Source organism: Myotis davidii, unplaced genomic scaffold (assembly GCF_000327345.1).
Source record: "Myotis davidii unplaced genomic scaffold, ASM32734v1 scaffold289, whole genome shotgun sequence".
Classification (NCBI taxonomy): domain Eukaryota; kingdom Metazoa; phylum Chordata; class Mammalia; order Chiroptera; family Vespertilionidae; genus Myotis; species Myotis davidii.
This window is the reverse complement of record NW_006299717.1, coordinates 1,974,380-1,988,155: the sequence shown is the minus strand read 5'-3', so window position 1 is coordinate 1,988,155 and position 13,776 is coordinate 1,974,380. Positions and strand designations below refer to the sequence as shown.

General features: G+C 51.6%; 1 protein-coding gene across 1 annotated transcript in view; it reads left to right on the top strand.

The window, feature by feature from the left end:
* Positions 1-13,774, top strand: part of ZFAND3 (zinc finger, AN1-type domain 3) — a 254,518-nt gene extending 240,744 nt beyond the window's left edge. Inside the window, exon 4 of the mRNA XM_015571879.1 lies at positions 11,673-13,774. Within this exon, the coding sequence (XP_015427365.1) occupies positions 11,673-11,827 (155 nt within the window). The 3' untranslated portion in view covers positions 11,828-13,774. The remainder of the gene's footprint in view (positions 1-11,672) is intronic.
* Positions 13,775-13,776: the final 2 nt, after the last annotated feature.

Below are 13,776 nucleotides of genomic sequence, written 5' to 3'. Positions count from 1 at the left end.
GACAAGTCCTGGGTGTGGCCTGGACTGTGTGGGGGTGGGGCCCCTCGCTGAGACAGGGATGATGAGAAGATGAGCCAATGCAGGAGTCAGGAGGATTGGGGGTTCTGTCCTGAGCATGTCGAGATGCCTAGTAGCCAGTCTAGTTGGAGGTGCTTGTCATGTAGGCAGGTGGATATAGGAGCTTGGAGTTTAGGGGAAGTATTTATGGATGGAAACAAGTTCAAGAGACAACATTTAGATTATACTTGAAGCCCTGGGTCTGGATGAGATCACTTAGAGGAGGGAATATAAATGGAGAAGATGCAGGAAGGCCACATTCTGTGGTGGTTTTAAAAGAGAAGCCAGTCAAGAATTCCAAGGAGCAACACCCATCCATATTGGGAGGAAAATTGAGGAGCTTGATCATCGCTGAAGGCGAGAGAGGGAAGTGCTTCAGGAAAGAGGGAAAAGTAGACACATGCTACTGAGGCCAGGATGAGGGTATTGGATTTGGCCACTTGAGCCCTTAACTGGCTTTCACTTGTCCCCTGAGCTTCAGAGAACAGTCTGTTTGTAACAACCTCTGACTCATTCACTCAGCTGAAGTATTTTGAGTGAGCTGCACATTGTTCTAGGCATAGGGGATGTGTGCTAAATCACGGAAGCATGGTTCTTATTTTCATGAAGTCTAGTCAGGGAAACACATTAAATGTAAAAATTATACAGATGACCTTACGATTATAATTGTGACCAATGACGGAAGGAAAAGTCCAAGATGCCTTACAAGCATGTAATGGGGTTCTAGCCTACTCTGAGGGACTAGGAAGGTCTTCTTGAGGAAGAGCCATTGAAACAGGCCTGAAGAAGCAAGACTTTAATTAGCTGGCCAGTGCGTCTAGGGCAGTGATAGCGAGCCTATGACACACATGTCAGAGGTGACACGTGAACTCATTTTTTTGGTTGATTTTTCTTTGTTAAATGGCATTTACATATACAAAATAAATATCAAAAATATAAGTCTTTGTTTTAGTATGGTTGCAAATATCAAAAAATTTCTATATGTGACACGGCACCAGAGTTAAATTAGGGTTTTTCAAAATGCTGACACGCCGAGCTCAAAAGGTTCGCCATCACTGGTCTAGAGCATAGAGTTACTAGAAAATGAATGGCACAAGGGGAGCGAAAGAGGAGCAGAAACAAGAGCACGCTGCCCTGATTCTCGGGAAACTGAAAGGGTTTAAATATGAGTCACCAATCACAAACAGGGGTGGGCGGAATCACTTCACTGCTGTGAAGAGGATGAATTTGACTTGGGCATCAACCTATAGGAGACTGTGCAGTAGCCTCGACAAGAGATACACTGGGGGCTTTGACCAGGTGGTGATAGTAGAGAGGGAAAGAAGAGAATGGATTTGATCTTTGGACATAGCATCCACACGACTTTGTAATTGAATGTAATAATGAAGAAGATACCAGTGATGACTCTAGGTTTGTGTCATGAGCCATTGCTGGCATTGCATGGTGGCCATATTCTCGTAGAATGGGGGATACTGAAGGAGAAGAAGGTTTGTGGGGCAGTAGTAGCAAGTGTCCCATTTTGGATATCTTAAGTCAGACATCCAAGATACCAAGTAGGTAATTGGATACAGTCATGGAACTCCAAAGAGAGGTCTGGGTAGAGAGAAATTTCAGTTGTCAGCACATATAGTTAGAACATTACACTTTGCGAGAGCATGTGGTGAGACAGAGAGTCCAGCACTGGATCGTTCTCTAATGTTAAGGGAAGTAGATGAGGAGCTACCAGAGAAGAAGAAGGAAAGCACCCATGTCACAGGGCCCATGGGAGTTGTCAGCCGTTCCAGGTGCTGTCAGTGAGAACTGAAAGGGCTCATTGGATTAGCAGTGCTCAGGCTCCATTCCTGGTGTTTTTTCATATCACTGAAGTTTTCATATCTGAGCCACCCTCCCCACCGACTCCCCAGATAGGAAGTCTCTAGAATCCTGGAATGGTCTGTCCATTCAGTGAGAGGGTTAACTATCTATAATACATAATCTGACCTAAAATTTGAGCTTATGTCTGCAGCTAAAACAATCTTCTGTCTGAGTAACCGCATGAATAAACTCTGTGTTTCATGTAGTCACAAATGTAAAATTACTTTTGCCTCACCTGTATTTTTCCTGCCCTAAAGAAACTCACAACAGTAGAGGCAATAATACACATACACATACACACACACACACACACACACACACACACACGCACACACACACAAGTTGTGGGACTTGCCATCACTGGAGCTCAAATTTTGTGAAAATAGAGACTCATGCTTATACTCCTAAGGTCCTCAGAATGACCTTTTGGAGGTGTGAAAACAAGAAGCATGTGGGCTTTTCATTCTTAAAAGTAGCACATCAGACAAGTGCACGTGGTGCTGGACAGTTTGGTAAAACGTAGGTGGTTGGCAGTGTCCACAACCCATTGCTTCCTCCCGCTCATCCTTTCACTGCGGCTCCCAGGGAAACAGGCATAGGGCTCCTCAGCACCCGCCAGGCCGAGGCTGAGCTTTGGAATGCACGCGCTCTGCCTCTGCTTATGAGAGCGGCTTGAGAATTCTCAGCCATGCCTGCGGGGAAGCCCCCGCCAGTGCAAAGAAGCACGCTCTGCTGTCCTTGGAAAGTTCTTGAGTCCCTTTCATGGTGTCCCTACCCACTGAGAGCTCTTCAGGCTGCCTTGTGTAGTCTTCATATATTTAAATCAGGTTTCTCTACAATTTGCATATCTTCAACAGAAATCTTTACAACGCTTGTCACTTAGCATGCATGTACAGTCTGTTCAGAGACGTTTGTGGAAACTTGTGTATCACATGTCCAGAGGAAGATTTCTTTGTTCATTCTCCTTGTCAGTAGCGGCTTCTCAAAGGAGAAGGGAACCCGTCTAGACTGAGAAGTAAACGGGGGCGCAGAGCAGGGGAGGAGGTGCCTCCCAGCCTTGAAGCCAGGTGTGTTAGTTATGCTGTGTAAGGGACAGGATGACAATGGCTAAAAGAGCCACCCCAGTAACAGTCAACCTCCTTGGTGCTGGGACTTCAGGCGCACCAGCTGCTTGGATGCCCATAATAGCCCCATTTTGTAGGGACCACAACTGAGGCTCTGAAAGGCTACGTGGCTTACCCGCAACCACACTGCTGTTAAAGCTGTGCAGCTGAACGGGGCTCCAGGACTCCAGGCTCAAAGCCCGAGTGCCTGCCTCCCTGGATTACCAGAAAGAGCTGGAGGGTCCCGTCCCCTGTGGAGGGGCTGGCCATAGCAGTAGGGGTGGGACTAAGCCATAGGTCTCTCCCAGCTTTTGTCTTTATGCTCCCCTACCACCCAGCATGTGGATTGAAAGGCCATTGGAGAAAATGTGGGGAGTATTCCTTCCTTTCCCAAGTGTTGTTCTGGGGAGAGACACATGGCATCTATAGTCTGATGCCCTCAGTGGCATTGCCACTTGGATATTTTGTGACTTGGATGAACTGGCTCTTGCCAAATTAGCTTTCAGGGATGGCCAAATCGGCCACACTTCCCTAGCCAAGCCACGGGCCCAGGCCGTGCCCTCGGTGGCTCTTGGTAAAATGGTACAGCCCTTTCTCTTGTCTCCACTGCATCTTTGGAGCTGGTTTTCTAGGAGACGTTTCTGTGTGAGAAGATAATCTTTTTCTTTTTTTAATTTAAATTCTTTATTGTTTAAAGTATTACATATGTTTCCTTTTTCCCCCATTGACCTCTCCCTGACCACTCCCAACCCCCAGGACATGCCCTCACCCCCTACTGTCTGTGTCCATTGGTTATGCTTATATGCATGCATACAAGTCCTTTGGTTGATCTCTTACCTCTCCCCCCGCCCCCCCACCTCCTACCCTCCTCTTTCTTCCCTCTGAGGTTTGGCGGTCTGTTCGATGCTTCTATATCTCTGGATCTATTTTTGTTCATCAGTTTATAGTCATTATATTCCACAAATGAGTGAGATCATGTGATATTTATCTTTCTCTGACTGGCTTATTTCGCTTAGCATAATACCCTCCAGGTCCATCCATGCTGTTGCAAATGGTAAGAGTTCCTTCTTTTTTACAGCTGCATAGTATTCCATTGTGTAGATGTACCACAGTTTTTTAATCCACTCATCTGCTGATGGGCACTTGGGCAGTTTTCAAATCTTGGTCATGGTAAATTCTGCTGCTATGAACCTAGGGGTACATATATCCTTTCTGATAGGGTCTTCTGATTTCTTGGGATATATTCCTAGAAGTGGGATCACTGGGTCAAATGGGAGTTCCATTTTGAACTTTTTGAGGAAACTCCCTACTGTTTTCCACAGAGGCTGCACCAGTCTGCATTCCCACCAGCAGTGCACGAGGGCTCCTTTTTCTCCACATCCTCTCCAGCACTTGTCGTTTGTTGATTTGTTGATGATAGCCAGTCTGACAGGTGTGAGATGGTACCTCTTTGTCCTTTTGATTTGTATCTCTTGGATGATTATTGACTTGGAGCATAGAGAAGACAATCTTTCAAAGGATAAGGAAATGCTGAAAGAGGAAGCCAAACAATTCAGGAGCCTGAGAGGAGACAGTCACCCCCAGAAACAAGTTCTCTGCCAGGACTTCCCCATTCTCCTGGGGCATGGCGGGAGGCCAGGAGTGCAGGCACCTCAGAGGGTTTTTCAGATCCTAAAACTGCCCAGGTGCCAAGAGACTAATGCTGCCTGCTCTCAGCTACTGGAATGAAATGATGTTTGAAAGACCAAGTCATTACTCCAGTAGCAAAAGCTGCCTTGAGCTCTTTTCTCTTAGTTTTTAAATGTATGTCTTCCCTAGATAGAACAGCCTAGCATAATGTGAGCCTGCAGCCAGCCCCTTCTCCTGGGCACTGAGGGCTTAAAGGCTTGCTCAGAGGAGGGTCCTCACTAGTCAGAGTGATGGCTCAGGATCCTTCGTGGTGCGGACACCCCTCCTCCCCCACCCTGGCCAGACCCCACCCATCCCCACCGCCACCCCCAGTGGCACAAACAAGTCTGTCCTCTTAGAGGCAAGAATGAAGGGTGGGAAGACTTGTTCTCTGAATGTCAGGTAAAGTGAGGCTGCCAGGGTTGGGTGATGGAAGAGGACGTTACTGGGTAGGGCACACATTCCCCACAGAGGGGAGGAAAGAAGCCATTAGAGTTTCTGCAAGAAAGGGGCTGTCCGGGGAGACTACAATAAAGGACACCTAGAGTGGTGAAGTTTTTATACTTTTAGAAAAGGTGTCGGGAGCTTCCCTAAGCTGGACTGGGCCCGTTCCATCTCCCCGCACTGCTGACTGCTCTCGTAGCGCACACAGCTGCCCGAGTGCTTGTACAAGGCTCCTGTGTCTGCCTCCTGCCACATGCTTTTGGTCTAACATTTAGCTTGTATCTAACTGGTATTTTAATTAATTGTGGGGGCAGGTGATTGCTTCTGCTTTAGAATGTTTTCAGTATGATGCAGTGGTTTTTATTAAATTGTCAAGTAGAGTGGCTCTTCTCCTTCCCTTTGAAAGACAGACATACCGATGCTCACCTTGACAATTCACTGTGGCTTTGGTTCTGGCACTCTGGGCAGCTGACCTGTCCCTTAGCCCATCTCCTCCCCCAGCCCTACTGAGTATTGTCAGCCAACTCAGGAGCCAGGATCCAGGCTGTTCGCTGGAGTGCGATGCTTTTCCCTCCGCCTGCAAAGCCAGGAGTGGAGAAGAATGCAGAGTAGACGCAGTCCATTCCCAAAACACCTGCAGCTGCTTTGCCTGTACCCTGGGCCTGATGAAGATCTTTGAATGCGTTTTTGTGTTACAGTTCTGCCTTGGGCGTTGGGTCAGTGGATGTGGCGTAATCCAGGGATTGTTGCTGGTGGGAGTATAAATGGCCAATGCTTTCCAGCAAGCTTTCCTGTAGCCGCCTGCTGTTCCCCATGGGTCCTTACAAATGAGCTGTGAGGTCAGTGCGCCGTCCTGAGCTTTAAGAAACTGAACTTCTGGAAAAGGTGACTCTTTTCTTCTAATGAGCTTGCCTGGTCATTTCAGTCACATGGGTCAGGCGTCTTTGTCATGTATTTCTTAAGTGGGCCCTTTAGATAGCAAATGGTACCTGTGGGGATTTGGGGGTCCTTACCTAGGTCCCCTGGGGCGTTTCTGGAGGACTGGGGTAGGATCTGCTTGCTGGAGCACATGCGCACCTGTTGGAGCAGCCTCGGATTTTCGGGCCTCGGTGCCCACGTGTCCATGCACAGACGGGGTGTGTCGCCAGCGCAGGCTGCACTCCAGTGGGTGGGTCTGCAGAGCCTGGGGCCCCACAGCTTGTTGGTATTTTTATTTTTTATTTTTTTAAAATATATTTTATTGATTTTTTACAGAGAGGAAGGGAGAGAGACAGAGAGCTAGAAACATCGATGAGAGAGAAACATCCATCAGCTGCCTCCTGCACATCTCCCACTGGGGCTGTGCCTGCAACCCAGGTACATGCCCCTGACCGGAATCGAACCTGGGACCCCTCAGTCCGCAGGCCGACGCTCTATCCACTGAGCCAAACCGGCTTCGGCTTGTTGGTATTTTTAGATTCTGCTTGAACCTTTGACAATTTGAAATTCAAATGAACAAGAAAGTGTAAAACATTTCTTAAGGGTGAGGTACAAACACCGAGCACTGGCGCCGAGGCCTTCTGGTCCCTGGTCCCTGCCCTGACTCAAAGGGGGGCCTCCAAACTGGGGGACGCTTCAAAGAAACAGCTGTTTAACTAAGGCCAAAAGTGTCCAGAGCTGCCCAGTTCTGTCAACTTTAAATTGTGCTTTTTAATCCAAGACAAAGTCGAAAAGCAACATTTCAGTCTGGGGGGGATCGAATAAAAATGACAAGGGCTCAGACTTTGCATGTGAATTCTGGGTGCCCCTTCTTTGTCTCCCTTAGGTAATTCCATAGAGAACGATAGTTCTAACCCCTTTAATTCTTCGGGTTTAGAAGGAAGTGCTGGCCTGGGGGCCCAGGGCCTCAGCCAAAGGTAGGGGCAGCACTGCCCGGGCCTGTGGGTGAGGGAGCAGCGAGGCAGGGCAGGGAGCAGCAGGGCAGGCCTGCTGTGGTTCAGCTGCCCCGAGGCCTGCCTGCCCACGGGCCCTGGGCGAGCCTCTGTCTAGGTGCTCCTCTGGGGCAGCCATTGCTGCTGGGTTTTGTAAACAAGTAAGTGAAACAGAAATATCGCAGCAACTTTCAAAGCACTGAGAGCAAGGTGTTGAGTGTATGCCATCTCTGCCTAATGTCAGCATTTGTTCACATTGTTCTTGATCATCATTGCTTCGTCTGAGAATACCCTGGTCAGCAGAGGTGAGGGTTAGCAGTGGGTGAGCTCGTCTGAATGAATTGTGTGCCTTCCAGGTGTTCACTTGAAAAGCTGAAGGGTCAGGTCAGAAGTTTGGTTTCCATCAAATGAGCGTCTTTAGAAACCTACATGTCAGAACTTCGAATCCTGGGAGAATGAGCCTCGGGCCCATTTTCTGCTGGAAATGCGTGTCAGGGCCCTCACGTTGGGCATCTTCAGGTTTGTGTGGCAAATGGCTCGGTGGTCCCAGCCCCAGGTCTGCGTCAGGACGGCCGTGTCCAGAACGCTTGCTAGTACCATCGGCACCCTCCGCTGAGATGCCTGTCCTCCCACGAGCACCCGCAGGCCTCTGTTCAGGGCGTGTGCGCTTCTCTTTCACAGAGGACCCTTTGGGGACAGAGAGTTAGGTCTCAGGTTGCCTTTTTTGCCTCATGCCATAATTTGTGTCTCTGATGATGACAGTCAGGGAAGCTCCTGGTCTCTCCTCACCTCTTGCCGCCCACAGCCACAGGTATGTGCAGGGCCTGGGATGAGCCCTGGTGGTTCAGCCGTGGTGGCTGTCTGCACAGGCATTCTCTCCCTCCCCTGTTGCTGCCTCCGCAGTTAACGAAGGTTCTCTCATTCTGAGTGTAGTTGCTGGAGACCTTCTGGAGGCATTCCAGCCCAGCTCACCAGGGCACTGCCTGGTATCACCTGCTGTGGTCTGGCCTCGTGTCCATCTCCCCACGCCCACGATGGCCAGTCAGGTGCCAGGTAATGGCAGGCGGAGAGGGGCCCGGAGCCTGGGGCCGTGGGACATGCTCACAGAGCTGCGGCCTCCCCTCACTCTCTGTTTAGTCAAGGGCTCATCCCAAATTGCTTTTGTGCCAGTGAGCGAAGACATGCCCGCACAGGCTCCTGAGTGTATTGTGCAGATTTACCAGAAACACCTCTGGCAGCTGGGAAGGACCTCTGCCTGCGGCCTCCCCGAGGCCAGTGCTCCACGCAGACCAGTCGCCTGGGCCCCACGACACGGGCCCTGTGGCCTGGCAGGGAAAGGGCTGAGGCGCAGCCCCAGTTAGCAGGCAGGCCACAGCTTCAAAACGTTTTCATTGGGTGTTTTCCTCTCTCTGGGGGTCAGCATCCTTTTACTCATATCCTTCCCCCCTTTATTTCTGCTAATCCCTCCAAAGCACTGCATGGTAACGCAAGTACAGCTCTCGTTAGCAAAAGTATACTGACTTGTCCTGAAAAGTGCATGAAGCTGAACTATGGGGCCTAATGGGAGTGATAGATATGGGTTGTGTGTATGTGAATAAGTAAGTGACTTCAACATTGACATATAACTTTTTTTGTTTAATATATTTTCATTGATTTCAGAGAGGAAGGGAGAGGTTGAGAGAGAAATATCAATGATGATAGAGAATTATTGATCAGTTGCCTTCTGCACATCCCCTGACCAGGGATTAAACTGTGACCTCCTGGTTCATAGGTAGACATTCAACCACTGAGCCACGCCTACTAGGTGATATGTAACTTTAAAATCAGAGGAAGTAATTGTGTGATAACACCAAAGCCTGGGCCAGAGCAGCTGCTCAGTCCAGTCCCTTGTGTTTGTGCCTCTGGACACGCCTTGTTTGACCTTCTCTGGAGAGACCCTATAGGCTCAGGTGAGCGGTGTGGAGGGCGGCCTGGCCAGGGTGGAGGCCGCCATCCCCTGTGCTCTCCTGCTCATCACTGAGGTTAGGAGCAGGCACCTTCCCGTACCCAGCTCAGGCTCCAGAATTGCCATCCCCTGTGCTCCATGACACTAGCACTGGTTTCTGGAAATAGATCTGTGGGTACCAAGAAACGAGGATAAAGGTCGTCCCACTCCCCGAGTCATTCCCACCCTCCTATATCCCAATACTGACGCTGCAGTGCACGTCGTCGATGGGCTGCTGTCAGTGGGTAATACCTGTCAGCATTTGGGACAAGTTCCAGCGGGCACCTCCTCCCGATGAGTGATCCTCACAGGAGCGGGAACCGAGCTTCACTGAGCCTCTAGTAACCTGGCCACTTGGGAAGCCAGCTTTCCAAATTGCCCAGTGAGTTACAATGCTGTGGACCCTCCTCTTACCAGCACCACCCCCAAACTTAGCTGCTGGTCCGTGGTTTTCACCTTTCAAAAATGCAGTGCCAGGTGCTAATGTGTGTTTAATAGAGTTCACAGAACTTGGTAGAGAAATGAGCGGTGTTGGGCTGGACGGTAGGTAGCGAGAATATGTGGAAGTTGCTGTGGTTGTCACCCCTGGGGCTCTCAGATCCACTGAGTTGCTGCCCCCTAGCTGTTGGAAGGCAAGCTAAGCAGAGTGGTAGGGTGCGTGGGTAGGACAACACTGAGTGTCTTCCCTCCGCTCCAGTCTGCCTCGTGAGATGTAAGCCTGAACCAGGTCCACATAAATTTCACGGGCAATCCATTTCCTGCTACTTTTATTCAACGAGCACCATTCATCAGGAGAGATAAGCCCTAGGACATTCCCCTGCATCACCCCAATATCTTAAAGAAAGGGAAGGGAGGGAGCAGGGGTCCTCCCACCCCTCACTGTAGACACTAGGAATAAAATGCCTGCTCACACTTGCTCCCCCCCATCAGGTGGGCTCTGCTGCACAAAGATTGCTGTGCTTGGTAGGTGGGGGGTGCCGTCCACACTTCTGCTGGGAAATCCTTAGGAGAAAGGCAGCTGGTATTCGATAGCTTCGAGTAATGAACTCATCAGTAAATAGAACACGTGAGCTCATTAATCTTCACTTTGCCTTTGGACCAAGTGGGAGCTCAGCTTCTCAGGAGACAAAATTTCATCTCTGTTCCTTTCCTTAAACCCAATCCAATTTAGAGTGAAACATGGCCGAGCTCTCCCTGGGAGCCGTGAGTAATGCACTTTCTCACACAGTGGATGGTCCAGGCTTGGCCTGCACCCCGTGCCCTGTGCCCTGTGCATGCAGGAGCTCAGGGCAGCAAAGGAATGTTCTCTGGGTGAAGTTTATTTTTAAAAGTTAGGGCTGTCAAAACTTACGTTCATTCTGGCCATTCAGTCTTTGCTCCAACTTCTGCTGTTCTTCTGAAATCACTGCCTCTACCCCTTGTCTCTGAAAAGAACAGAAATTGAGGGTGTGGGGATGAACGGCTCCCAGTTTGCAAGGGGTGGCCTCCTGGCCATCAGGATCAGCCTAGGCTTCAGAACAGAAGTCTGAGCAGCGGTGCTGCTTGGAGAGTGAGAGCCCTGGGGCAGCAGCGCTGCTGTGGGGGCTGCTCCAGGCCAGGGAGAGGAGGCTTAGGGGTGCGTTCACATGCACCACAGGCTGGTCCTGTGGACCTGGTGTAGGCCCGTGGGACCCTGAGCTGTGGCGAGAGACAGCTGATGGATGAGGAGCCAGCCAGCACTGGCAGGGGCTTCCTAGCACCACCTCTTACCCCAGAGCGAGGGCTCAGGAGACATCAGGTGTCTGTCCGCCTTGCACATCCACGTACCCGCCAGCCTTCCTAGAAGTTGATCAGATGAGGGGAGGGAACAGTCACATTCTGATGCAGGGATGTTCCTTCTGTCCTCTGAGCCTCCTCTTGTTAGTCCCATCAGAGGGACTCCATCAGCCCCTCCCCATCCCTTTTCCTACCGGCTTCACCGGTGTCTCCCTTGGACCTCCCTGCTCCAGAGAGAGGACCAAGCCTGAGTGCGGGACCTCAGCCTCCTGCCTGCCAAGTGGAGTTTAGAAGCATCAGGCCCCTTGGAGATGATGGAGCTCAGCATTTCTGTTCTGTCCTCTGTTTTTATGTCACACCTTTTCTAGCACTGAGATAACCCATTTTCCTTTGAGAGCCCCCTTCACATGCAGGTTATGGTTTGAGCTCTCCCACGATCCCCCAAGCCCTAGCTGTACGGGAGGTAGAATGTAATTTCACGTCAGCACTTGGGCTGCTCCCTGTCTTCCTCCCAGAAATGCTGGTGTCCTGGGTGGATGTTCCAGGGACAGAGCTGAGCTGGCGCTCTGCTCCCCGCTGCCCGTGGCCGGAGGGAAGGAGCTCGGAGCCCCTGCTCTCCGAGGGAAGGTGTGTCCGCAGCAGCAGCCTCCTTTGGCTTCTGTCTCCGGGGTCCATCCAGGCACGAGCAGCATCAAATGCCCCGTCGGCCTCTAAGGACATCACACTGAGCTGAGGAGGGCAGGGGCTCCGTAATAAACTCTTAGCAGCAGGAGCCTCTGCCGTGACCGTCCACCCACTGCGGTGCCCCTCCCGCCCTCCAGACAGAGTGAGAGCCAGGCTTTGGGCATTTGGAAGCCACCCTAACCTCCGTTTTCTCTGCTTCTCCCGCTTCTGCAGGTTACGTGTTCTGTATGTTACATCGCCTCCCCGAGCAGCATGACTGTACGTTTGACCACATGGGCCGAGGCCGAGAGGAAGCCATCATGAAAATGGTGAAACTGGACCGGAAAGTGGGGCGCTCCTGCCAGCGCATCGGGGAGGGGTGCTCGTGAAGGCCGCCGCGGCCGCCCGTGACGCTGTTCTTAGTTCACGGATGTTAGCCTTATTAGGACAGAGTCAGCCAGACACCTTTCCCGGGCACGCGTCAGGCCACAGCCAGCCCGTTTCCTTCCTTTAGCCGGCCATCCTGGTACTGTAGTTTAGGGGTTGATGGTGGTTGGAATTGATTTCTGGCTGGTTACTAAGGTGCCTGCTAGCCATTGTATAAAATTAAAACATGAAGAATATTTTTTGAGCATGGCTAGTGGATTTAAAACAACACACACCTGTCACTGCTGGAGTCAAACTTACAAAAAGCCTTAAGCGGAAAGGGTTCCAGGCGGAGACTCTGAGTTAGTCGAGGAGTAGAAGCTGGTGTTCAGTCCCCACACCGCACACGGCTCTGCCAAAACTCTGGTTCATGTCCGGCCTTTCACCTCCTCACTTATCCTTAGTCCCAGCAGCAGGGTGCCTGGAGGCCACGCTGCCTTGGCCACAGGAGGCTGCTGAGATCTGCCACGTGCTCGGCTGGGTGGTGGCCTCGCTCTCCCACCGAGCACATTGGGTGGGGGAGCAGGTTCTTAGGAAAATCTTCACAAAATTTTTTACCTGACTTGTTATGAAAAAACTCATCACATGAGAAGAGAAACAGTAACCTCCCTTTGAAAATTAGCTCCACTCAAGTCTAGTCCGTCCACGAGAACCACCTTTCTACACAGGACCAGGCACGAGAGGCCGCCGGGGCCGCCCGACCCCCGGCTCCGGTGTGCCACTTGCCAAGTACAGGGCCTGGCAGTTGATCACATGAGGCTGATTGCAGCGCAGCAGTGCGGCTGGGTCCTCATCGGCCTCTGCAGCCCGAGTTCTCTATTGGGGGTTTTTTAATGACGTTTCATAGCCCACAGGAGCCCCTGGGAAGCTGCTGCCCAGACTCTGCCCCTTCCAGCAGGAGCCTGCTTGGCCCCAAGGGTCAAGGGGAGGATGGCCTCGCCCCGTCTGCAGCCCTGTCATCCAGGGACAAGAGTCCACACCTGCCACACAGCAGGGTTAGTGAGGGAGGCAGCGTGTGCCGCGGGGCAGCGGTGTGTTGTGTACAACTGTGGTTCGTGGCCGGGGCCAGGCTCCGAGGGAGACATTGGCTCAGCAGGTGGGGGCACCTTGCTCAGCCTGTGCCTCGTCACATGGGCAGACAGTGCAGTAGCTCGGGCGGGTGGGGAAGCGGGTGGGCCTGTTTTCCCACGTTAGGAATCATACCAGCCGGGTGGGGGAGGGTGGCAGACAGGATAAGCCGAGCAGGTGTGCGTGGCCCAGAGCCCCTGTCACCCAGGCGGTGAGAGCCGAACGCTCCTGCAGGGGCAGTTTGGATCTGTCCGCCCGCAGGCTGTGGGAAGTTTAACCCAGCAACTTGCCCTTTCGTACCACAAGCAGGTCAGCTCTGTCTGCCAAGTAATACCTGCAACTGGGAATGTTCTTTGGTCCAGAATCCGAAATATGAATCCGCTGCAAAATCTCCAGCCTTAATTCTTGCTTCAGGACCCAGACCGGTGTCTTGCTCTAGGGCAGCCCAGGGCAGAGGGGCCGGGTCTGCCCACGTTTACCACTGTTGTCAGGCCACGGCCTCCGGCCAGTCCCACCATCCTCAGTGAGCTGGCCTCGGCCCACCACGCTCTGCTCCCTCAGAGGCCCCGAGCGCCCCCCCTCCTCAGGCCCCACCGGCTGCTGCTTGGAGGCAGCGATGGGGAGCCCAGCACACAGGCTCGGCCTCACTTCCTGGGGGCGGGGTGGGGGCGCTTGTTCCCTGCAGTATCTGTTCTGTGAAGTTTGTTAAATGTAAGGAAAGCTTAAATTCTTGTATCTTTAAAGAGAAATCTTATTTAACCCTTTGTGTTCTAGATTTACTTACACAGCCTAGAGCTCGGTTTTAGTTTTAACATTGTGAAAATATTAAAAGACTTGTAACTCT